General features: G+C 32.4%; 2 protein-coding genes and 1 non-coding gene across 5 annotated transcripts; 1 reads left to right on the top strand and 2 right to left on the bottom strand.

Moving 5' to 3' along the window:
* The first annotated feature begins 3,931 nt into the window (after positions 1–3,931).
* TRNAL-UAG (transfer RNA leucine (anticodon UAG)) lies at positions 3,932–4,011 on the top strand. The gene has a single exon. It is a non-coding gene; the product is annotated as a tRNA-Leu (tRNA).
* Positions 4,012–6,820: 2,809 nt separating this feature from the next.
* Positions 6,821–24,669, bottom strand: LOC100810484 (exopolygalacturonase). 3 transcript variants are annotated; one of them, XM_003532817.5, is made up of 9 exons: positions 24,551–24,669; positions 19,970–20,103; positions 14,832–14,889; positions 13,815–13,877; positions 12,506–12,581; positions 10,645–10,715; positions 9,406–9,708; positions 7,798–8,319; positions 6,821–7,244 (listed from the first exon to the last, which is right to left on the bottom strand). In XM_003532817.5, exons 2-9 carry the CDS (start codon positions 19,984–19,986, stop codon positions 6,978–6,980), a joined length of 1,377 nt encoding a protein of 458 aa, XP_003532865.3. In that variant the 5' UTR covers positions 19,987–20,103; positions 24,551–24,669; the 3' UTR covers positions 6,821–6,977. The 3 variants fall into 3 exon arrangements, with proteins under 3 accessions (XP_003532865.3, XP_040874119.1, XP_040874120.1); XM_041018185.1 differs by lacking the exon at positions 24,551–24,669 and adding an exon at positions 20,947–24,218; XM_041018186.1 differs by lacking the exons at positions 9,406–9,708; positions 24,551–24,669 and adding an exon at positions 20,947–24,218.
* Positions 24,364–26,868, bottom strand: LOC100805851 (protein FLX-like 1). Its single transcript, XM_003531369.5, has 4 exons — positions 25,885–26,868; positions 25,487–25,650; positions 25,264–25,346; positions 24,364–24,669 (listed from the first exon to the last, which is right to left on the bottom strand). The coding sequence occupies exons 1-4, from the start codon at positions 26,532–26,534 to the stop codon at positions 24,577–24,579; spliced, it is 990 nt and encodes a 329-aa protein (XP_003531417.1). The 5' UTR covers positions 26,535–26,868; the 3' UTR covers positions 24,364–24,576.
* Between the last annotated feature and the right edge of the window lie 33 nt (positions 26,869–26,901).

Below are 26,901 nucleotides of genomic sequence, written 5' to 3'. Positions count from 1 at the left end.
ATCATCTACCCTTTTCATTTTTTTTAGGGTATATTTGGAAGTGAGGCCAGCATCTGTCCTCCCTCTTATCCACATGTCAAACTTATCGTCTTTTCTCTTTAAAGTATTTAAACAGAGCCTTAAAAAAAGTTAAACCAATGTTCAATGTATAATTTAATATTAAAAGGAAAAAGTTATTTTTAATTGAAATTAAAATTTAATTTCAATAAGTTATATTTTATTCACACGCACTCTCTGTTTGCTACATAATAATTATATTTTGTCACCTCATTTTTTTTCTCATCAAATAAGAAAAATATTAATAATTTTTTCTTTTCTTCATTTATTTAAATAATGTAAATTACATTAAAATTTTGTTTGGTTTAAAAATATTTTATTTTATTTTATTTTATTTTCTATGTTCACTATATAATATATAAAAGTATATTTAATTTATTTCAAATGACTTTTTTTTAATAGTGAGTTATCAAGTATGTCAAATTTTTATTTTTCTTTTTTGTCTGCTTGAGCTTTCACTTCACATTTAGGGTAAGGAAGAAGTGAAAGGAAAGAAAATGTGTTAAAACGTGAAAATTGCTTAATAAGCAAGAAAATAAAATTAGAGAAAGTTAAAAAATTTGTTTTCTCTTATTTGGTTATGTAGAAGTAAAAGGAAAGAAAAATATGCATATGAAATGACATAAGTATTTTTAATAAAAATATAAAAATAAGGATATTTTAGTCTCTTCATTATATACACCAAATTTTCCTTTTATTTTAGTCCAAAATCAATTGCACTATAGATATTAGTGGGTCTTTTATTTTTTTTTAATTAGAAGACTCGCATAGCGAAGAGCCTCTGGACAATGGGATACGAAATTTTTTTTAGAAGACTCCAACAAATAATTATTTTGTCTGTCCCCCCTTTTCATGCTTTTTGAAAAAAAATTAGAAAAAGGCAAGACAATGTTGAGTGTCTAATTAATATTAAAAAACATAAATTTTAAGTATAATATTTAATTTTTTTAAATTATATAAATAATTTTTTCTTTCATTTGTTTTAAAACCTGACTGATTGTAAATATTACTAGATTTTACCTTTTCTCTTGCTCTTTCACTTTATTTTTAGAAGACTCTAGATGATTGACAGTCATATAATTTGCTTTTATCCGTCGGTCTTTATTTGTCTTTGTTCTTCACGTGTTTGCATTAGAGAAAGGTAAAACAATATTCAATGTCTAATTAATATTAAAAACAATAAAGTATACCACTGAAAATATTTAACTATATAAATCATTTTCCTTTCATTTATGTCAAATAATGAAGATTATAAATATTAATTGGTCTCATATTTTTATCATTCTTTTACTTTTTAGAAGACTCCGGACAACGGAAGGAATATATAATTTATTTTTATATGACAGACTTTATCTGTCTTTCTTTTTCATGCATTATAAATTTATTTGTCTTTCTCATTTCACGCATTTTAAACAACATGTTAGAAAGAAGTAAGACAATATTCAATGTCTAATTAATATTAAAAAAATTAAATTTAAATATAATTTTTTTAATTATAGAAATCATTTTCTCCTTCATTTGTTTCAAAACCTGACCGATTATAAATGTTAGTTTCTAAAAGTAACCTAGTCTGAGAAATTTGCCTCATTTTACTCTAGACAATGGACGTACATATAAAATTTACTTTTATCTGTCAGTTCTTATTTGTCTTTGTTCTTTCAAGTGTTTCAAATAGAGGCGTTAAAGAAAGGTAAAACAATGTTCAATGTCTAAATATCTAATTATTTAAAAACAATAAAGTATTATAAATATATTTAAAATGTTTAACTATATAAATCAGTTTCCTCTAATTTAAGTTAAAACCTCAAAAGGATTATAAATATTAATTGGTCTCATATTTAACATTTTTTTTTTACTTTTAATTAGAATACTCCAGACGATTAAAGGAACATATAATTTTTTTTATATGTCAGGTTTTATCTGTCCTTTCTTTTTCGTGTATTTTTCTTTTCTTTTTTTATTTCACGCATTTCAAACAGAATGTCAGAGAAAGGTAATACAACGTTCAATGTCTAATAAATATTAAAAATAGTAAAATTTCAATATAATATTTAAAATGTTTAATTATACAATGTTCACTATAGAGAAAGGTAATACGACCGTTGATATAATTTAATCATATTTATTACATGAAAAATAAAGAGAATGACACGATCATAGCCCTTCCCTCTATTTCCATGATATGATAAATGTTCTTTTGAAGTTGAGATTTAACCTTCAATTATGCAAGAGAAGCAAACACAACATACTTTTGTGTTTATAGAGTGTATAAATAGAGATGAAAATGAGTTGAATTGGATCAAATCCTATCTAAGTCTAATATGACGTATTTTATATTTTTATAATCTAAAGTTTGAATTTTTTATTTATCATGAACTTACTTTTTAGGCTTGAACATAACATTTATATAAATTTATTTCATGTGTTAGTTTCATATTAAGAAATATAACAAATATTTTATTTTTTTAACAAAGTCACAGATTTTCATTACAAATATATAAATTATATTTTTACAACAAAATATACAATTGAGAGAGAGAAAATTTGAATTTGAGATGTAATAAATAATAAGATGGAGGAGAGAGATATGCACAAAATATAATCTTATATAAATGGTTGTACAAAATTATTGTACATGTCTCTTTTAATTATTAAAATGACTCAAATTATCAAATTATTAAAATTATTTTACAATTTTATTGAAACAATTATAATATCATATATCATATTGATAAAAAAAATTATTAAAAAATATTGCTATTAAATAAGTCAACTTTTCAAGCCTATTAGGCTTTTTTTTAAAGCCTATGAATTGACCTATTTAACTAGAAAGATTTTTTAAAAAGTTTGAGTCTTACTTTTTGTTACCAAATGAGTTGAGTCAAATCAAATCTTAAATGAGTTTAACTATAAACTTCCAATAGACTATCTAACTTACTTTCATCCTTATGGATAAGTATTATTGATCTTTTACATCTATTTATGAGAATATTTCTTGACTAAAGCATTTATTAATAGTGATTTTTTTTTCTTATAAAAGTTTATTTTTTATTTTTCCCACAGCTAAAAATAGCTATTAATGCAAAAAAATGATAAATTTTCATTTTAATTTGTCTCCTAGTACAGGTTGGATTGGAGCTAAGAATGTCTCTTGTATAAACTTCGTGATTGACTAATTGAGCTCGAATATATTCAACTACTAACCAATTAGAAATTCCAAAATAAAAAAGTTTTAAATATGACAGCTGTGGGAAACTGAATGCAAAAGTTTTAAAATGTCATGTAATAGAAAAATGTGAGTAATAAACTGAAAAAAAAGTATAATTCAGATTTGAAAAACACAAGTCTATTTTTAGTTGTTATTGTTCATGAAATTTATTTTAATATATGTTAGGTAATTATAAATTATTTAATTCTTCGTTAATGATAAATCTGATGAAACTGAATTAACAGTTATTGTTAATTGTAACTTTTAATGACTAATGACTAATGTTAGTTCAAGTGAACTTTACATAAACGTTTAATTAACAATTATGTTAATTGTAACTTTTCATCAACAGCTAAAATCAAATGAATGATTGTTGTTAAATTAATTGTAATTTTCCACTAATGATTTATAAAATTTTAAGCTTCCTTTACATAGTCTAATGTAATTTTTTTTTGTTATAGTATGTAAACCTATTTCTATTATTACAATTAAGTTTTATTTGATTCAGAATGTAGGAAAAAATTCACCAAAAAACAAAAAGGAATGTGCGAAAATGTTTTGCTTGAATTCAGGTTACATGCAATGCAAGGCACTCACTTGATTTGTTGGATACTAATTAATCAACTTATGAATTGATTATTTAAGTGGTTAGACAAATCATACGACGACAGTTTGGCCGAGTGGTCTAAGGCGTCAGATTTAGGCTCTGGTCCGAAAGGGCGTGGGTTCAAATCCCACAGCTGTCATATTATTTTGGAATTTCTAATTGGTTATTAGTTATATATATTCTAGGTCAATCACGAAGTTTATACAAGAGACATTTTTTTTTCTCATATATTTTAAAATTGTATCATGTTAATCAAGAATGTCAAAATTTAAATACATTAAAAATCATAGAATCTGCAGAGAGAAATGTAGCTCCAATCCAACCCGTACTAGGAGACAAGTTAAAATGAAAATTATATATATATATATATATATTTCATTAATGGGTATTTTTAGCTGTGGGGAAAATTAAAAATAAACATTTAAAGAAAAAATATCATTATTGATAAATGTTTTAGTCTATGAATATTTTCAAACAAATCTTAAAGAAAGAATGCAGAGGGGGTAATTAGGGGCTTGAGCCCCCTCTTGGAACTTTTCATCATATATATATATAATTAATTTTGTATGTTGTTATTATAATAATGGTTAATGTTAATTAATATAAAATTGTGTAAAATTAGATGTGTTTTTTATTTTATTGTATTGATTAAGTGATAACTAGTGTAAAATTGTGTAAAACTAATTGTGTGTTTGTTATTATTATTATAACAATTAATGTTATCATCATTTAATATAAAAATTAGTTTCAATTTTATGTGTAAAAATAATATTTTTTAAAAAATTATTATTTATTATAAATTAGACATTCCTCTTTATAAAGTTTTTGGATTCATCATTACTTACATAAGAGTGAAAGTAGGTCGTGTCGTCTATGGAAAGTCTATGACCTAGTTAGTTTAAGGTCTGACTTGACTCGATTTATTTTGCAAAAATGTCAAGCTCAAGCTTTTTTAAGAAGTCTTTTTAGTTCAATAGGTTATGTCATAGGCCTAATCAAGTCTATTGGGTTGACCTACTTAACAATATTTTAATAAAAATATTATTATTAATATGATATATACTATTATTTATTTTAATGAAATTACAAAATTATTAGTGCTTTGATGATTTGAGTAATTTTGATATTTGAAACAAGTTAATTTATACAAGGATAGATGAGTAGTAAAAACAAATAATATTTTCTTTTGGTGAAACTTAAAAGACTTTGATAGTCTGTCACATGCAATGTTTGTAAGCAAATTTTGATCACATCTATTGGTTTAAAATTATCTTATTATTTTTAATTAAAATGCTTAGCATGTTAAATTTTTTTTCACTTCTTAATATGAAACAAACAAAGCTAACAAGTTAGATAAACTTTGTAAAAGTCGACTCATGCTTAAAAATATACTCATAATGGATAATATACTCAAACTTAAACTATAAAAATATAAAACATGTTAGACCAAACTTAGGTAGAACTCGATCCAACCCAATTCATTTTTACTCCTACTTATACACTCAATTATTTAAAACACCTGATTAATATATTTTTTTTCTCTTCCTAATTCTTATCATGTTACCTATCATTATATTTTTCTCTCTTTTTTTCCTCTCTCACAAAGGGTTGAACATTTGAGGTGTCCAAATATATTTTTCCAGTCTAAAAATTGGTTATGTCTTGCCCATTCGAAAGTGTGTTTTCAAAATCCTGTGATAGTGTCATTCTTTGTTTTCCGTATAATTCTTATAATTTGTACAAATCTCCCTTCCTAACAAAAAACAATTATGGTTTGTTAATATATCTTATAGAAACTTTATGCAAAGATCCATATACCAATACCATCCAAAGTTGGGGGTTATTAATACGCACCCGCCCCTTTCTCAATTAGTGTGTATTAGCATTATACACCAAAATATTTAGAAAAAAAAATCAATCAATTTCTTTGTTCTAATAAATTTCACTTGAGGATATTACAGTAATTTGGTATGTATTCTTTTTTTAAAAAAAAGTTATTTCTCTCTCCTTGCATCTCTTTCATAGTTGCACACAAAAATTTTCAATTGTCACACAATCACTGAAGAGACAAAGTGAATTTTCTTGTTAATTTCTTTCATATGATGTTTCTACCCCTCTTTAATTTCTACCATCCTCCTCAACTGCATTATTCATTTGACCCAATCAAATCATGCATGTGACAGCCTTTACAATGAATTAGAGGACTCGCTAGAATTTTAACTATATGTGACTTAAAGACCTAATGAAGTCTAATTTGTTTCAAAATTAATAAACCATTTGTGTGATCAGTCAGGACGATGCGTACTACTTGGCAATGTCATTTTCCCTCTACCAGAAAACAAAAAGGCAATTATAAAAATAAAACAAGAAGGAAAAGTAATAAAAAAGATAAAATGTACCGGATTAGATTGGATGATAATTGAAATTGATTTTGACAGTAATGAATTTTGCAGTAATAATAATCAATCAATCAGAGATTATCAAAATAAGAATTTCCAGATCTTGTGTGCAAGAAAGTCAATAAGAAATACAACCGTTGGAGTCTGGTTTTGGATAAAACTAGAACTACGAAGGGATCGTAGAAGAAGACAAGGTAGCTGTTGGAAAGAGATTTTTTTAAGAAAATACCAAATTACTGTAATGTCCTCAAGTGAAATTTATTAGAACAAAGAAATTGATTTGTTTTTTGTCCGAATATTTTGGTATACACGGCTAATTCACACCGACTAAAAAGAAGTGTGTGCGTATTAGCAAATCCCCCTCTTTATATATAAAATAATATATTAAATGTATTCATAATAACATTATATTCATTTATAACATAAAAATAAAGGGAGACATTCAAAGTTTTGTTTGCAGTTAAAATTATTGCAACGCAGATTCATCTGATAAAAATCAAATGAAAACAAAAACAAAAACAAGGGTTATGATCCTTTTGCAAAACAAACTTTTGCTACAAAAGTCATTTTTCACCTTATTTTCAAACATAACAAAACTTAATAGTTTTTTTCAGCATACCTTTCAACAATGGATGCTTCTAGATGATATTATTTCATTTTTTACATACAAGATACAAAAAACTTGTAATTTTTTTTTCCCATAATGCTAGGTTGAAAGAGGTGTTGCACGATGAGCGATGCAGGATGGGGGGGTTTGTTTGCCATAAGAAGCACCCTCGACTTTAAAGCAATTATTTCTTAGTAGAGGTCTTCCCTTGCCACGAACACCATAACGCCACAAATTAATGTTGTCCAGAGTTATTTTTTGACACGGCTTATCTTTACTGCAGTTAAAATTGACTGCAATATCAGTTTCGCTGCTTCCTCGAATATTTCTGTATGTCACGTTGCTGATTTGCACGTGTGAAATCTCCTGTAACAAAATTAGTCATGAGTTTTTAAACACCAATTATTTTTGAGCTTGAACTATATATATAGCTAGGTACAATCACTGTGCTACTGTGGTCTTATGTTATGGCAATTATCGATATACAAGTTATTGTTATTGTTTTAATATGTAAAATGTCTTTCACTAATTAATGCAGAACCGACTGAATGCAAGAAAAAAAAAATCCAATACCAAAAATTTAAAGAAAAAACAGCCTTACAATGACAGGTAAAGCAATTTTAAATGGTCATACTACCACAAATCATCATCTATGGTAAGTTTTTTTAACTTTTACAACACCATTAGATGCATAAAAATTCTCAATTAAAATCTCTATTGCTTTTTTTAATGTAAAAAGGCATGTACTAGCATCACAATAGAGATAGGCATCCCAATAAGATTGACACCCCTAACTCTACCCACGCCAAAAAGCTAATAATGTTATTCTTTTAATTATAAATAATTTATAATAGTAAAATAAGTGTGGAAGAAAAAAGTAGCTATTGTGAATATTAAAATGTGAGCTAGAAGCACAAACCTTAAGGTCGCATTGATGTAGTGGACAATATTGTTGATCAATGACAATAGGATTTTGCACACTATTCATGACAATGTCTTCATAGACAAAATTTGAAGCGTTTAAAGTTTTCTTTAATGGAGCAGCCCATGTTTTGATTCTAAGACCATTGCTAGTACCAACAAACGTGCAATTCTTGACAACTATATCTTCCACATCCGTTTCTCCATCATTCTTCCCAAGGCTTCCCACGCTAATTCCATGACCAGGGCCACAAACAACATTTGAAATCCAAGCATTCTTAGTGCCAGAAATCATAGCAACACAGTCATCGCCGGTGCCAATTTTCACACTGGTGATGTTTATCCCATTTGTTTGGGCTATTTTGATTCCATCTGTGTTGCGGTTGTGCTCGGGGGATTTTAGGGTTAGATCTGTGAAGGTCATGTTCTCACATCCGAACACTATGAAATGGCCACCTTTGCTATCAATGGAATGCAAGTTTTGGACATGGCCATTGGTGATGAAGTCAAAATCCATAGTCTGGCCAAATATTGAACCAAACAGTATGTTAGTATAAGTTACAACATGCATGTGAAGCTAAGAATATTAGGGGAGGTAAATAAATACAAGTAACGTGTGTGTAAACCACAGACATTTGTGATTCTACATTCATTTCCTAACGATCAGTAAGGTTGTTTTCCTTCTATTCCTTTCCTTAATGGTAACTGCATTCATTTCCAGTTATGATATGGTAAAACACCGTGAGAACCAAGCAAAATACTACTAAAACAAACTTTTTTTTTTTATGAAATTCATTGAAATGGATCAAAATTAAACTTGATTTATGAAATACGAAATGATGGATTTTAATATGTAACATACGATGCAAGGTTATGACTTTTTTTTTTCTGATTATGCAAAGTTATGACATGTTGATAACAAGTTAGAAAGCTTATACTTGAGAAGAGGAAATGAAATCAATATTTGTTATCTTATAAGGAATCACGAACAACAACATAACAGGAGGAACTTCTCCTTTGTCTAGTGGTTTGGTTTTTCACTCAATCTTGTGCCACATAAAATTGACTATGAGAAGACAGTTTCATAATTACCAGACAAAAAAAAGAGACCTCCCGTTTAGACACTAAGTGATAAGTTCAAATAGTTAACATCTGCAGACATGGCAAAGTCTTATCCCACTGAATGAGGTTGAATTCGTAAATCACACAACATCATTCAGCATGATAAAAAATAGTTATTATCCGTTAATTGAAATACCACAAACTTTTTTTCTAATTGATGCTAATAAAAAGTTTAATCCAAGAATTAGAAAAGACTAATGCTCAAAATTCTAACACAATAATGATGTGGATAAAGTAACCTGTATATATATGTTGTGCTTGAAAGTTGAAAGGTGTAATGAGGTGCATGTGTTTTAGTTGAGTACCCCGCCTGTAACCCTTTTAATGCAGAATATTAGATTCTAATTATTGCATATCAGATTCTGATTACAGAATATCAGAATATTATTTCTGATTGATTCTGATACACAACAATCAGAATTTAATATTCTGAATTACCTTTTAAAAAATTGGTTGATAAAAAAAAAAAAAAACAAGAACATACTGTAAAAAGAATTTCACAATTCGCATTGTTTTTGCATTTTCGGCGAGTGGCAGATCCTTGACCATCCAATGTGCCGCCTCCATTCACATTCAATTGGTCGATATATCTGAAATTTATCCATTTTTGATCAGTGAGCAAAGATGGATCTATTGGAGCCTTCAGAACACCTTTGATTTGGAAGGTAATCGAATCATTGCATGGACCCTTAAATATAACACTTTTGAGCATGTAGGTTCCTTTTGGGATCAAAACCGTTGCTGATCCATTCCACTTGCATGCATCACTCCACGCTTTCAAAAATGCCTTTCACAAAAGAGCAACACATTTTTAGATAGCTCGATAAACTAAAGAATAATGTTATTCTCGCAATAATTTCTCACCACACTTTTTCCATGTCCCTTTTTTTAATCGTTAATACATCACTTATTTTATCTTCACTTTTCTCTCTTATCTTTCTATCACTTTTTCATATCTCTATTCTTGTAGGCCATGTTTGACTTAAAAAAAATAATCTAAAATACTACCTTAAAACTAAAAAATTAAAAAGTTAGTTGACCGCTAAAAGTTGTTGACTGAAATCACTTTATAAATGTTGGATATATAAATGTTTATATGATATTTTATAAAAAATAAAATAAAATTTATGGATAAAATATATTTGTGGGTAATTATAATTTTACTTTTTTAATTGATTTTAAACTCTTATAATTGTTTATTTAAAGATCAATCATTTTAATTATTTGGTTCAGTTTCAATTATTATACTTTTTTTTCATATTGTGCATTCTACAATTAATTTTATATTATATCTTAAAATACTCCCAGTCTCAACCAAGTTTAAAATAAAATAAAAAAACACATAAACTTAAGTAGGATGATTTATTATATTTATCCGTATGGTAATAAAATCCTATATTATCTAAAGGGGTAGAAGATAAAGTTAACAAATATTTTTAAAAGCTAAAAAAAAACGTAAGAAGTTAGAAACTAAAATACTACTTGAAATGATGTCTCAAAAATGTTGCAGGTTATTACAAAAATTTTATCAAGCACTGCTAACATGGTTAAATAAACTTTGCAACTAACAAAAAAGTTAAAAATTAACTAAAAATATTTATCAAACATACTTGAATTGAGATTTAAAATTGTCAAAAATGTAGGTAGAAATAGCATTATTCAAAATCAAATTGTAAAAGAAAAGTGAAGGGGGGATGTTGACAAAGGAAATTAACATGCTTACCACACTGTTATCTTCCTTGCCATCTGCAATTGCACCGTACTCTGCCACATTGAAAAGCTTAATGTGTGCATCTGCAATAAATGGCAATAAGCATAACATGAACAAATATTTTGCACACATTTTATGTTCTCCTATGTAACCTTTCTTCCGATTCTCTTTTTGTAAGTTGTCTTCCTTTTTATTTTGAGACAATAAGTTGTCTTCCTTTTCACTTGACAATAGTATGATTCGTACACACATATATACAAAATATATCTTTGTAAAAGTCTTTGTCATAATTATTTGTCTTAATTATAATGAATCATTTTTTTCAGTTTTTATCTGATATTATATTGAATGTTTTAATATATAATATATAGATAATCATAATTATAAGAGATTTTGACTTTCAATTAATTAATTTAATTCTTAAATTTTGTAATGGAGTCGATATGCATTAATAAAAAATTGCGTGTGTAAAAATTAGTCTATAAAAAAAATTTAAAATAGAAAAAGTCAAATGCTATTTTTAAATGAAAACTAATTATTTTATTATCACTTTTCATAAAATGTATTTAATATTATTAATGCAGTATCTATAAATGTAATTAATATAATTTTTTGCATTTAATAAATGTAATTTATGCTTTACACTTATTAAATAAATTACTTTCTGTTTAAATTTATGTATATTAAAATCCTATTAACATTAAAGTATACATTAGAATTTTTATTAACTTTAGTATTGCTTAAAAAATCTTTTAATATAATTATTTGAGTATAAGTATTAATGTAATATTTATATAGATATATAATTTTTTCTATGTAATGTGTGTGCAAGTGTGCACACAAGTGCAATACATATTTATAGAGTTCTAATTTAATTTAAGAGCATCTTCAATGGGGTGCTTACATGAGTTGGTTAATTTTTTAAGCAATGTTGCTTAATTTTTTTTCCTCATTGGAGTAGATGGCATGAAGTTGTTTACCCTTGCTCAAAAAATTTATACCATAAATAACATTTTTCAAATATTGTAAGACCCGCAAAATTAAGTTAAACACTCACTTTAACAACTTTAGCATTTGAGTGAATTTTAGTGTAAAGTGTGTAAATCTATGTGAAATTAAAAGGCCCACAAAACTAAGATAAACAACCCATCTATACAACTATGCATTATAGGTGCTCAGTCAATCAAAATCACTTTGCCTAATTCACTATACAAATAACTGGTTGAGCCCTAACTATATTTGTCTCCCACTTGAAAATCATCATTATACTACATTAAAATTTAAAATATACTCAATAAATAGAAATAATGTTTTTTTTTCACTTTGTAACGGTTAAAATTAATACCATTTGTAGTCATCCTATTAAAATGACTCTTGAAAATTGGCATTAGATAGGTGAGTGGGTGGGTGTATGTATTTAGATCATTCATTTAAAGTGACTCTTAAAAACTGATATTATGTATGTGTTATGTGGGTAAGATGATAATAAACAAAACTATAATTTTTTAAAGTAAATATATTCAATAAAATTGCAATTATCTAAGCAACTAATAATACATATATATGCAAACTATCCACAAAATGTAAAGCTTGGGTTTAACTCATTTAAACAATCAAGTCTAACTATTAGCTTTAATTTGTTTGTTTAACTAAACAAACTTCATAAGCACTTAATTCAACTCATTTACAATCCTCTGAAAAGCCATTTAATACAAAACATCACTTGTAGCCAAACAAGGGTTTGCAGGGTAACTCTTAGAAGACATATTCCTTGTATAGATCAAACATGTAGACTAATATATGAGACTTGATCTTGATTACTAAGCAGACACTCATACACTAAAATAAGGTAAGTGCCAGCTTGTGAGCTTACCTTTTCGTAAGCTTGTACGCCCCTGCTCTTCCGACAGCCAGAGTTGATGTGTATGTGAACCTTGGATTTGGCTCCTCTTAAGTGAGGATTGTGCGTTTTAGAATATAAAGTGTAATAAAGACATTAATTAGAAAATTAACAATTGAGATTATAATTAATTTTAGATTTTTTTAAATATGAGTTAAAAAAATGATTTTGTTAAATATGTATTTGATTTTATCACAATTTTCAACCATTGATTTTCTAATCAATGATAGTAATTGCACTTTATCCTCTAAAATGCACCTTCTCACTTCAGAGAAGCCAAATCCGGGGATTACAATTTTCAACCATGCTCTTCTGTTAGTATAAATCACAAGGATCATTTTTTGGGGAATTCCTTAACAGATCTGCTAATTAGTGTAAAGCACAAAGTCATCTTAAGAAGATTTCCTCAACAGATATGGCTATGCATAGGTATTGACAGATTGAGAAGCTTTGCTTCATTGTGTTTTCTCTTTTTCCATGTTGTTTTCCCCCACTCTTCTGCTATGGATGATCCCTTGTCCTCCAAATTCTTTTTACGTTCTTTCTCTTCAATTTAACGAACTTATACAGAACCAATAGTCTAACCAACATAATAAAATAGAGTCCTCATTCTTGAATGGGGGGCAAATTTCAATTACCATCACAAAACATCTTTCTTTATATTTTATAAAAACTATTTGCATGCTAAAATTTCTTCTTTCTCCCTAAATATCAGCGGTTTATATGTCAAATTAATTACTATCAAATTTCCTTTTTATGTTAAAATTTTCTCTTTCTCTCTAAATCTCAATTTCTAACACTCAAATTGGTTTACTTTCAAATATTCACTTACCTATTAAATTAGAGTATACTTTTTGAAAGTAAATCAGTATACATTTTGCTTAGCTTATTTTAGAGAAATAATGGCTTGTTTTTATCAAGTTTCTAATAAAGCTTTCGAAACATAAGTGATTATTTCTTAAAATTAATCTCATTGTATTCTCCCCTAAAGAATGACAAACATCATATTTAATTTCTTTTCTTTTAAATTTAAATTCTTTTCAAACAATTATGCATATCTTTTACAGCCTTAATTATTTTTTATTTTAATATATATATTTGATATTCAACATGACTAATTATATATACATCCTTCATAATTTTAAATATTTTTATTTTTATTATATTTTAAATTTTGCATAAACTTGAATATACTCATAAAGCACAAAATGCTAGTTAAAACTGATTAAAGGCAAAGAAGAAAAGTTTGCAAGATGTGAACTAGGGTACAAATAGAACATACCTGCAGATGTGAACGATGGAACCAGAGTCCGAGGCACAATGTTTGGGCCCAAAATTCATAACCCTGGATACAAAAACATTTACATGTCATCACAGAGCACATGCTAAAAAAGCAAGATAACCATTACATAAAACTAAGGTTAAATTATCTTTTTGATCCTCTAATTTAATATTTAGGTTCGATTTAATCCTCTTATTATTTTAAGCTTTAATTAGGTGTTGTGTTTTTTTAAAAATGGTTTGATTAGGTCCTTTATTTTTAAAAGGTTCAATTGGGTCCATTTTTTAAAATGGTTTAAATTTGGTCCCATTTTTCTTCCATTGTTCTGAAAATTTTTAAAAATAAGACCAAAATTGGTTTTAAATTGGACCAAATTGAACAGATTTTAAAAAATAAAGGACCTAATTGAACCTTTCAAAAAAAATAAAGGACATAATTGAATCATTTTTTAAAAAACACAGGACCTAATTGTACCTTAAAATAATAAGAGGATAAAATTGAACCTAAAAAATAAATTAGAGGACCAACATACATGATGACTGATGTATACAACAACACAATAATAATAATAAAGGCCTTTTGCCACTAGGCAGGATCAGGTACATGAATCAATTGAGACCATTTCGCTATGTAAAAAATAGGTCTTTGGAGAGGGCACTGGGATCTAGGTCCTTTTTAATACTAACTTAACACTCTGATTTACTCTTATCCTCCATAGACCATATGACCAACTTCCCTAACTAGGGCTTCATTGGTCTTCTTAGATTACCAGATTCTAGACAGATTCCATCATATTTTCCTCAATAAGTGTAACTGCTACTTTATTTCTAAGATATTCATTCCTAATCTTTATATTCTTGTATGCCTACTTATATATTGCAACATTCTAATCTATGCAACACTCAGCTAATGCTCTCATTGACACCTTGCTACCCATCACCTGGTACCATAAGGCATATAAAGGCTTGTTGGTCTTATGAATGCATGATAAAATGTTCCTCAGAGCTCAACCAGTACCTTTCCAATCACAAATAACAAATGAAGCATTCCTTCATTCATTTCATCCATTTGGGTCCTATAATTTACAATTTTCATCTCCATCACTTTGTAAGACATGACACAGATGTCGAGAAAAAATTATCACAGTAAACAAGTACAGATTAAATGAGTTTTCATTGCCAAGTAGTGATAATAAACATAAGTCCCAAGATTAAGAGTGAACCAATTAGCTAAAATTGGAATAGAACCTCGTTTAACAAAGCCATTTGTCAAAATTATAAGGGAAAGATGTAAATTAGAAAACCAAATATATTACTGATAGGACTCTCCAAGTAATAGTGTGGAAGGAATATAAAATACTAGCTTAATTCTCTGATTTACATTAATAATCTAGGTAGTACATACAACTAGCACAAGCTCAGCCAATACTACAAAGTAACATCATGAAACCTGGATATTATAAGACCATCAATCCAGGAATATTTGGTATAACTTTGAGGACACCAAGGGGCATTTGGTACAAGGAAAATTTTTTGTTTTCCAGGAATTTAAAATTGGGAATGTTTGTTTCCCATATTTTATAATTTTAAAAAAATAACATTCCCAGGAAATATAGTTTTCCGGGAATGTATTTTACCTGTGTTTTTCCTGCAAAAATGTTCCCATGGGGAAGGAGGGAATTTAACTTTCCAAAGTTGGGAGAAAAGTATCAATGCTGTAAAATTGTATTGTTCCCTTTTTTACGGTAGAAATGTCACGTTAGACTTATTTAGCTCATTTAATACAATTATATGAAGTTTTGAAATAATTTCTTATTAAATGTGATAAAATAATCTTTGATTCTCATGAAACATGTATAAACATTTCAAAGAATGTTAATGACCATCCAGATAGATTTAGTCATTCCTAGGAATCACGATTCCGATGATTTATGATTCCTGGGATTCATGATTCCCGAGCATGGAAAAAAGTTTCCTTTTACCAAACGACCCCCAACAGTAAGACAGAATGAATTTAAAGAAAGAAGTTTACAACCACAATTAAACTACTATCATCCTATTAGTTTTACCCCAAACATACCTGTGCACAAAATGACTTTCAACAATGCACCAATTGTGTTTGGGTAGCCTATATTTTAATATGCAATTCTTTCAGCATCATTTATTTAAAAATCAATTCCACCAAAATAAATAAAAAATAAAAAACAGACCTGATATATCAGCTTATCATATAACAGTTGACTACAAATTTAAAAAATTTTAAAGAAAAATTTAAGGAACTACCCCCCACCTCCAAAATGAAAACACAAATGAACTAAATCTTTGGATTAATAACATAACAAGGAATGTGTTGGAGAAAACACACACCTCTTCACGCACTACACAATGAGAGAGCACACCATAAAAAAAGGCAACACCATGAATAAAATAAGATAAGATCACAAATTTATTTAACGTGATTCGGCCACCCATTCATACATTCACAACAATTTATTTAACGTGTGGAGAAACAATCCAAATTTTTAATTTCAAATCTACAGGATATTGTTTAGATTTAAAAGGATTTATCTTATCTTTACGATGTTGTTTCGATTCAAAGATATTATCTATAAATTAGGAATTTGTTTCTTATTTAAGACTAAGATGTTAGGTCTATAAATAGAGATTCTTGAGATGAGAAGAACACCCAACTTGAAGAGGGATCACCACCCTAAGTGACAAAGGCACCAATATTGGCATTTCCAGTAAATATCATTGTGTGTGTAGCAACCGAAACGCTCCTCTGGTCAGTCACCGTTGGCAGCACAAAAAGCTACATGACTAAGACTTTCGTTCCCCCACTCGATCTCCACGCGCGTGTGATTCACCTTGCATTGGATCCTCGTAACCGATCCAGCCTGCATCTTAGATGCACACGTGGAAAAACAGAAACATCGGATTCCGAGGGTGTATCAAAAGTCGTTACATTATGTTAGCTTGATATACATGTAACATGTTGATGGGTCATGCATGGTTGATGTATGTGCAGTGTCACACATAGCCCCATGCCAGCTCACACCTAATAATGGAAATAAATTAACTTGCATAATTAATATTTTTATGTTTTACCTACTCAGTCCCTTTAATGCGAATTCTTGGCCAGGGGATTAGAGAAAGCGAATGGCTCAGGCCTTTGCTGTGTAGAATAGAGAAGAGCAAAGAGAGGGGCCACTCACTGTGAGAGAAACACAGCCAAGCATAGAAGACAGAAAAAGAGGAGAGAGAAACAGCGGCAAAGACAGAGTAGCCTCCTCCTTCTCAGTGAAAACAAACAAGAGCTGAGATGGCAGATAAAGCTTGACGCTTGATTTCTACGTTTCTCGGAGAATTTGTCTTCAAAAGAAGGGCAAGCAGTGGATTTATCTCATCAAGGTGATTTGGGTTCCGTTGAAGCTTTTCATTGTTTATGTTTTTGTTTCTTTCTTGTTGACTCTCTTTGTGTGTCCTGTTGCTGTATGCTACACTGCATTCTGAACAAGAATATTGTGAACCCACCTGTTTCAATGTGATTGAGGCCAAAATGGACATGTGGAGTGGAGTGCTTTAGAGGCTTTTCACATACAAAAATTTTCTTATCTCTTCATATTCTTAAGAGGGGATTTCACCTGAGACCTTGAGAGATTTTGTTACCTTTTTCCCGGTTGGCTTCGTTCCTTTGATTTCCTTCCTTCTTTGATTCAATTTGGTTTCCTTCACAGTTTTCTGGGTATTCTGAGGGGGGTTTGGAGGGTTTTTCTCAATTTTTTTCCACCATGGCAGAGTCTCAGAAACAACCAGCTTCTAGACCAAAGCAAAAGCTTCACTCCATGCAAGAGCCCAAGGCGATGAGAAAACTGCACATCATTTGCAACGATCCTGATGCTACTGATTCATCCGAAGATGAGTTGGAGAGGATTCAGAACCCGAGAAGAGTAAAAAGAAGTGCATGTGAGATCCCTCTTCCTCACACATTCACCACTCCTGAAATGAGGGTTAGCACTAAAGATCAACCCCAAAGTAAGAAGAGGGCTTTGACTCATACCCCATCAGCGAGGAGGAACACTTCTAGGAAATATAGAGGTGTTAGGCAGAGAAAATGGGGAAAATGGGCCGCTGAGATATATAACCCATTTCAGAGTACTCGTATATGGATAGGCACTTTCAGCACTGCAGAAGAGGCTTCCCAAGCCTATGAGGCCAGAAGGCTTGAGTTTGAAGCTATGGCAAAGGCTCAAGCTTACAAAACTGGTTCTCGTTCTGCTGCTGAACCTTTGGCTACAACTTCTGAGAAGAGTAACTGCCGTAACTCCTCTTCTGCTGCTGCTGCAGTTGATGTGTCTGTATCTGAGAAGGTTTCTACTACTTCTGATGACTCAGACAAAAGTGTGTTGTCACACAATTCACCATTGTCTGTGCTTGAGTTGGATACCCCAGCTTCCAAATTCATTGAGATGGGTAATGTTTCAACTGACGAAGCTATTGAGGCTAACAATTTGGTCGATGAACTTGCAGAGCTAGAGATACCAGATTTGAATCTGTTGAACTTGCCGCCACCACCATCTGCTGCTGTTCCATCTGAGATTGAGCCAAACTTTGGGCTTGATTTTGATTGGCTATCGTTCGATGATTATGGACAGGGTTTTGATGATTTTGGTGGCTTGGAAGATATTCATATTTGTGGGTTTGATGACAATGAGCCTAGTGAGCTTCCTGATTTCGATTTTGGTGATTTTGGTGCTGATGAGTTTTCTGGTTGGACTGAGGATCCCCTCAATATACATTATGCCTAAGTTTTCCATAACTCCATAGGAATAAAGCTAGACTTCTACAATATTATAAGTTTTGTTATTGTTATGCCTTAAGTTCTGTTATTTTTTGCAAGATCTCAGGAATTGTAGTATCAATTTCTGAGTGAGTGAATGTTATATGCGTTTGTATTTATTTATTTTTGAGGGAGTTGTTAACTTGTTAGTCGAGCTAGAGCAGTGAGATGGGGGGAGAATCCTTTGGGTTTTCCCGTGCTGTTACAGAGACATCCAAGGGATCTCAAACAATGATACTATGTCGAAATTTCAAGATGGCAGAGTATTAATGAAATGAACTTCAATGTTTTGCATCGTTTAAAAAAAAGCCCACATTTTAAGATAGTATCGAAGCCTATCCTAGATCCATTACAAGGTCACCCAACATATTATCCACGCACCAAGCTCAAAAGTGCTAGGCATGAGGAGGTGTATTGGTAAAAGTCCAAATCCCACATTGCCAAGATAGACAATATAAGTGGGGGGAAACCCTCACCCTATCAGCTAACTTTTGGGGTTCAGTTAAGTCCAAACTCACAGAATGTTTCTTCATAGCATAGCCATAATTGCTAAAACTGACAATAAGGTAATTTATACTAATCATTTTCAGGCCCTTCTTAAAACTTGTCATGTTTTGGAACTTAATAGTTAAAACACCTACTAATTTCTTAAAAAGAAAAACTAGAATCCTTGATGGGAAGATAAAAAATGTGCACAAATGAAGTAAAAAAGTCTACCTCAAAAAAGTCTAAACAATCAAATCATTATGAAATAGGCTATATAGCATCTTGTTAATAAATTCAAACTTAACACTTAAAATCTCAGCTTTAGAGCGACCATATATCCCCTCACACAAGAGTAACTTTGTCCTATTTTATAGCCACAAATACACTAATCTTTGGCTATGATTCAAACCTCATCCTCAAACTTCATCGTACCTTGTTTTCAGTTTCTAGTCCACACATTTGCAAGTGAAAAATACAGCATTGCTCAGATATTAAACAAATGAGGGTGAAACCAATTAGCAGACAAAAGAAAATTAACTCAATAAACATACATAAAGAATGGGTGGCATAAACAGAAGGGATTTGTCATCTAAACAAACACAAACCAGATCACCCAATCCAAGCAGAAATTAGATCTAACATAGTAAGAGAACATTAAAATGTGCATAAACTATTCAATCACCAGAGTAGACTAAAACTAATACAGAGAAGCATTAGCATAACCTAAGTTTGGAAGGCCAAAATTGGCAATTCCTACATTCAAGGCCATCATGGGATATGGAAAGGGAAAATAAATGAAAGAATTTACAATCAGAAGCTGCATAACTTACTCAACTAAGACTCCCATTCTTCTGCTCCAGTGTTGAATATATGATGCCAGCAAAATAGATCAAGCTAAAAATAAACTTGGCTGCTTCAGAAAGGAATAGAAAATTTCTCCTCGAATGCAACCGCACTCACCAAACTTGTCAAGGATAAAATAAAATATCAATAGTACTTCACAACTAATGCTAGACTAAATGGAAACTTTCCCCTATTATAGAAACCTAAATCATTCCAAAACTGATGTCTGTGCATGATAATATGTAGGCGTAAACAACCACATAACCATAAAAAAGGAGGGAGACGAGAAACACATCCTTTTCACTAGAAAAATGAATTTTATTGCAGAAAAGAGTGACCCGATAAAACTAAAATCACAGCTGTCTCTACTTTTAATACTTCAGAAAAGTTAATCAGAGGATCGTATGGGAGAAAATGACATTTAATTTGCTTGATAAACAACACAAGAAACCAAGGAAGATGCCTCTACAGGTCTCTACTCGGTAGAACCAGGGGAAAAAATAAAATATGGCATTACCTGAGGCTCCCTTGAAGGGAGGTTAGTGCAAATGTTAAAAAAGCAGGGGATGTTTGAGTAATTTACTCTTTAACTTACTATATATGTTATGCACTTATGCTTTAAATAGTTTGTTACATGAGTAGTTTAATATATTTTTAATCCTATTATTGTTTAATTGTTTAATTTATTACATTATATGTTATGTTTCATGAAAGCAGCAAAGAGAAATCCTCCATCAACAAAACAAATAAGGAAACCAACAATCAACAAAAAGTTAATAAATCATTAAAAAATGCTCTCCAGTTCCTATGTAAATCTACCAAATTACCAAAAAGACTCCAACAAGAAAATCCTGAGCCACATTAGAGACTAAAAAAACAAACTTGTACCAAAGCACACCTAACACTGGTTTTCCTTCCAAATTTGACCATTCCATACTAAATAGATAGTGAAAGAACAACAAACCTAGTCAAATTGCCATAAAACTTTAATGTCTTTGCTCCCCAGTGTTGTTTATGGTGGATCGCAGACCAATGTTGTTAATGGCGGACAGCGGTTCATGGCGGAAAGCCAAAAATCCGCCATAAAAATATGGCGGATGGCGTAGCGGAAAATGGCGGATGTCATGGCGGACCAAAAAAAAAAAAAAATATATATATATATATATATATATATATATATATAAACTCATTGAAATTGAAAAAAACAAAAGAGGACTGGACAGGAAAAAAAAATTGTGGTGTCAAATAGGAAAAAAAATAAAAAATGGGACTGTCAAAAGTAAAAAGTGGGTGTCAATTAGCAAAACGAAAAAAAAAGATGCAGACACAAAAAAGGGGTGTCAAACAGCAAAAACAAAACAAAAAAGGGGTATGAATGTACACAGTGGAAAATATCGCAGCGAGAGGTCAGATCTTCCTTTCTTCTCAAAAGCTCATTTCGAACCTTTTGTAGACTCATCGTTGGTGCCTTCCGCTCTAGATCTTCGAAAGGAAGATCTGATTCGAGAGAATTTGCACCTTAGAAAGGGTGACCTCGCAAAAGGCCAATTGGTCATGGAAGTGCGAAACCGCCTTCGTACGCGTTGTCACCGCCGTTCGTGCCGGTGCTTGTCGCTGCCCTTCGTGCCGGTGCTCGTCGCTGCCCTTCGTGCCGGTGCTCGTCGCCGCCATGGGGTCGTCGCTGTCAGCCCAACTCCTACCGCGGAAAAAAACAAAAAGAAAACGCTATTTTCCGCCATGCCGCCATAACCGCCATGGCTATGGCGGCCGCCATTCGAAACCCGCCACGCCACCGCTATTTGGTGACGTTTTTTCAAAAAACCGCCACGCCTTTCCGCCATGGCCGCTTTTTAACAACACTGTGGCAGACCATGGCAGAAAGCCAAAAAGCCACCATAAATGCACGGCGTATGGCGGAATGAAAAATGCCGGAAGCCATGGCGGACCAAAAAAAATTTATATAAATACTTATATAACAGTAGATATAATAGTAAATATAAAAAACTAAAAAAACAGTAGATATAAATACGTAAAAACAGTACATATAAATACTTAAAAACAGTACATATAAATGAAAAACAAGGCAAGTTTTATGAGTTCACAATAATCAACACCTAACAAACTCATTCAAGAGTTCAATTATTCAAATCAATAAGAAGTAAGAACTAAACTAAGAAAAATGATAACCTAACAAACTCTTGAATGATTTTGTTTAGTTATCAATGCCTAACAAACTCATTCAAGAGTTCAAACCAGGGTCTGTCCAAGCTTTTCCCTAGAATCATGTGTAGATGTTTCAGCCATTGTAGAAAAGGGCTGAACAATGAAAAAACAAAACAGAAGATAGATAGCAATCGCCCGAAGATGGAAGACAAAAAAATAATATAACTAAAAAAACAGAGCAACTGCAACACACTGGTGATGGCAGTCATCGGAGCTGGAGAAGATCGCCGGTGAAGTTGCCGCAGGTGTTGAAGTTGTCGTCGGAGGTCATCAAGCAGCAGCATCGTTCAAGAGCGGGAAAGGTTTTGCGAAAGTGAATGAATGAGAGAACGTGGTTCTCTTTAGGGTTTAAAAAAAATGGCGTTATTTCCACCATACCTGCCATGCCCGCTATGGCTCTGGCTGCCATGGTCCGCCATATAAAACCCGCATCGCCACTACTATTTTATGGCATTTTGTAAAATAACTGTGACGACATACTGCTATAGCGCCGCTATAGCCACTATTTGATAACGATGTTGCTCCCTGTGAATCCTCAAAACAATTAGGAGATAAAGACTTCTTAGGTCTAATCTACAAGATAACATTAGATTTAATCTTAGGTTGAAGCTTGAGCAATGTAGAAATAAAATGGGCAGTAGTTTCTGAATCAGAATATCATATCACAGATTAGGAGATAGAGTTTTTTAGGTCTAATCTACAAGATACCATTAGATTTAATCTTATTATGTATCGCTGTCCAAATAAGGGACCTTTCATTGGCGGGCATTTTAGATTTCTAATTTTTCTCAACAAGGAATTTGTTTAAGTTCGGAGAACAGAAGATAGCACTGGAAGATTTACAAGAAAACAAAAAGGATAAAAGTCCAAACTCTCTTATCTGGTTTAGAAGACAAAAACAGCCAATTAAAGAAGCATCATGTGGGACTCAAGCTCAAAAGTAGCTCTATCAAGCAAGTTTCTTCCAAGAAAGATCGGTGTCCAAGATAGAGTGCGGCAAATAATTGAACTCTATCAAGCTAGTATGTCATAATCTTCTCAGATCACTATGCAATTATATAACTGGAATTCTAAACAAAACGTGTAATAAAAATGGAGACACAGTACTCTGCTCAGCATTGCCACTGGAGATTAGAGACAATAGGAAACTAGTATGTCATCCAATACATAGACCTCCCTTATAAATTATTATTTTGATATATTGCAGTCAAATTTGTTTTTCAGATATAAACATAAGAAACCTTCATTCATTTAATAAAGTTATTTTTTTCTCTTTACACTCTAATCATGAATGAATGATATGGAAGGGCTAGCGTGTTTGCTTGGAGGCAGTATGAGTAAGAATAATTAATCGTAATCCTGTAGCCAAGGATATGGATTGTAATGCATGAAAAAGCCATAAGAATGACACTGTAATATGGCTACACAAATCATCCTATTTATGGTAGAGGGACAGCTTAATGCTCACTGAATTTGAATTGACAGTTTTATATTGGGGTTGAGTCAGGGGAAGGGGGCATAAATACAGGACAAAAATGAAAGAAACAGAAAATCTCAACAAACCCTTCTCAAAAAGCTAAAGCAAGTGTCAAAGAAGCATTTCTAAGACTCCAATTCATATTGTATAGCCATAAAGAATAAACATGTACAAGATAGAATTTCTTTTGTATGTGAAGGTATTTTTCAGTTTCTTTACTGACGAGGTCCAACAGAGATTTTATACCTTGAGCAAACTTCAAAGTGCAGTAGAAAGCCTATTACACAGAAAAGGAGGAATAGAAGAACATTTAATCTTTTCCTTGTTTTCTTTTGGGCTGGTGATGGTCATCAAGAAACTTAAATAAAATATCCAACTATTTTCAGTTTTTTTAACAGCTCCAACAGAGATTATATACCTTGAACATCAAACCACTTCCTAGAAAGTCTATCACATGCAAAGAAGGGATACAAAAGCAACTTTTCTTTTCCTTGTTCTAGGAGGTGGTGATGGATAACAAGAAGCTAATATTTACATAAAATCCAACTATAGTTGCATAACATTGACAATGAGCAACCTTCAATCAACCATGGCAGATAGGAATAAAGGAAAACTCAAGCTGAAGACATAAATTAAAGAGCAAGATTAGCATGACAGCCACATCACAATAAAAAGATAATATAAAGCAAAATGTCCTTTATTTGACACCGTAGATAAACATCATCTACTGCACCATCAACCTACATATGAGCTTTTTAATATAAGTACAACTTCAAGGACCATCTAATAGACAAATTCCATGACGTTCATGAGTAGATAACTCTTAAAACCCTGAATCAATCATCTAGATAGTTGCAACCCAAGATACCAGTTATAAGATTCCTCAACAGGAATTTATCGGTGTCCTTGAACTCGCTGCATGTCATATGCGCCCCAAGCAGCAGGCCCAGGTCCATACTGAGGAAAATTCTCCACTCCAGGCTGTACCTGAAATTTACCAGTATTAGCAAAGAACAATATCCAAATTGACTGAAAGGTCATAAAAGATTATTAAATAACCATATACTCTGTAGACAATAATTTCCACCATATACAATCCAATACATTTAGGTCAATAGACAAACCAAGCTATTTGCAAGCTATACAATACAATTCTGTCACCCACAATAACCAATTGACATTTTCATACTGACCAAACTGAGAGACCAAATGTAGCAATATGCAGGTTATAAAGAAAAGAAAAAATGATTTGTTTTTTCTGATTGAATGAAATTGAACAGAACAAGAAGAAAGACTCCAATGGTTTCCCCTTCACAAATGGTTTCCACTTTCTTTCAAATCTTAATCTGCTAATTCTCTGAATACCTTCTTCCCCCTATTTATCTAATTAATTCTTCTAACTAACTATTCTACCTGTCCCTAACTATTTTTTCCATTCCCTTCTGTTGTCCTATCTCCTAACAGCACCATCCTCTTAAAATTCAAGGTAATCCTCAGAGTTAGAATACAAAAAGTGGAAAATACACTTCTCTTCGCATTATTGTAGCTTCTGGTCCACATCTGAGATGCGACAATACTTACTGGATTCATGCCATAAATGCCAGGGTAAGGATTTCCAGCATATCCAACATCAGCAGTGCCATAATTTGCATTATACCCTTGACCTACAAACAAAATCAAAGCAAAAGACAGCAAACAAAGTAAGAGCAATAGTAGGCTTAAATTCCATGAAAACACACCACTAGATGTCACAAATTGCAATTTGCGAACTCATCAAGACCATATCACACATAAAACTGTATACCTGGATTCCCAGCCGCTGCAGCAGCCCGTGCTCTTTTCTCTGCATTGGCAATCTCCGCACGAAGCTTCTCCATCTCCCGAGCCATCGCAACCAATTTCTTCTCCATCACTTGACCATGTTCATAGTTTTCTGCAAATCCCTTCTTCTCATACTCAATGGCAGCCCTAATAGCCAAGAGATAATTAAAACCAGCATTAACATCAACTCAGCATCACAGTATACCCTCAACATATCCACCGTCCAGACCATACTCTTAAACAATAAAATTATGCATTGTATAAAGTTTCTCCAGCATAGGATTCAGCATTCTGTGCATCACAGAGTGTAACTTAAAAACGTTGATCATAAAATAAAGCACAATCCACAACATTGCCTCAAAATTGAAACACAGCCACTACCTTGCACACTGCAACTCTTGTTTCATGGCCTCAACATCAGCCCTCAGCGCCGGAACCCGTTTCGCGTCTGCGGTCATGCGGGCCAAGTCCTGCGTCATGGCCTGCACCTGTCCGGACAGGTCCTGGCGGACGGCGGTGAGCTCCTTGACGTCGGAGCGGACCTGGAGGAGCTCGGTGCGGGCGGCCTCAGCGCCACGAAGCTCGGCCTCGAGCTGGGCCGCCTTGTCGTAGAGCTCGCGCATGCGGGCCTCGGTATCGGCCCGGAGCGACTCGCGGAAGTGCGCCACGCGCTGGAGCTCGTGGCGGGCGGCCTCGAGCTCCTGCTTGAGGGCAACGTGGGTGGCGGCGAGGCGCTGGTTGTCGCCCAGCAGACCCTGGATGTCCTGATGCTGGGCGGCAAGGCGCTCCTCGATGATCGCCGCCGCCGGGTGCAATGGGATGGACCCGCCGCGCGTTGGGCCCAGCCCTAGCTGCGAGTCGCGGAAGTCTTCTAGAAGGTGGTGGGGGTGGGGCGGGACGGGGCCCACTAGATGATGATGATGATGGTGGTGGTGGTGGGCCCGCGGGCCGTACAGCGGATCGTGGAGCGGCGGCGATATTCCCGCCGCGTGCGGCGGAGGAAGGGGTTGTCCGCGGTTTCTACCCGACATAACGGTGGAAGAAAAGGGGGAAGTGGGAATGTGTGTGAGAGGAGAAAAGTAAAAGGAACAATTTTTTCGGTTTTAGGGTACGGAAAGAGAGAAGAATGACCTAAACACGATGGTGGTGGTTGCGTTGATGGAGGAGAATAGAGTTCTCTGCACCTGCACTGTCTCGGAGAGATAGATATGGGTGGGGGTGTTGCTGGGTGCACCGTCATATTGCTTGTGCACCCAGCATTAAAAAATTCCCAAAATGCCCTTTTGAGTTTTCTGGTTTCTTTTTAACAATTTTTTTTTTACAGTAGCACATTCATTTGTTCGATCATTCATTCCTTGTCTCCGTTTCTTCTGGTTTTTTTGTTTTGGTGAGAGGTGC

This window comes from Glycine max, chromosome 8, assembly GCF_000004515.6.
Source record: "Glycine max cultivar Williams 82 chromosome 8, Glycine_max_v4.0, whole genome shotgun sequence".
NCBI lineage: Eukaryota > Viridiplantae > Streptophyta > Magnoliopsida > Fabales > Fabaceae > Glycine > Glycine max.
This window is presented reverse-complemented; position numbering and strand designations above follow the sequence as displayed.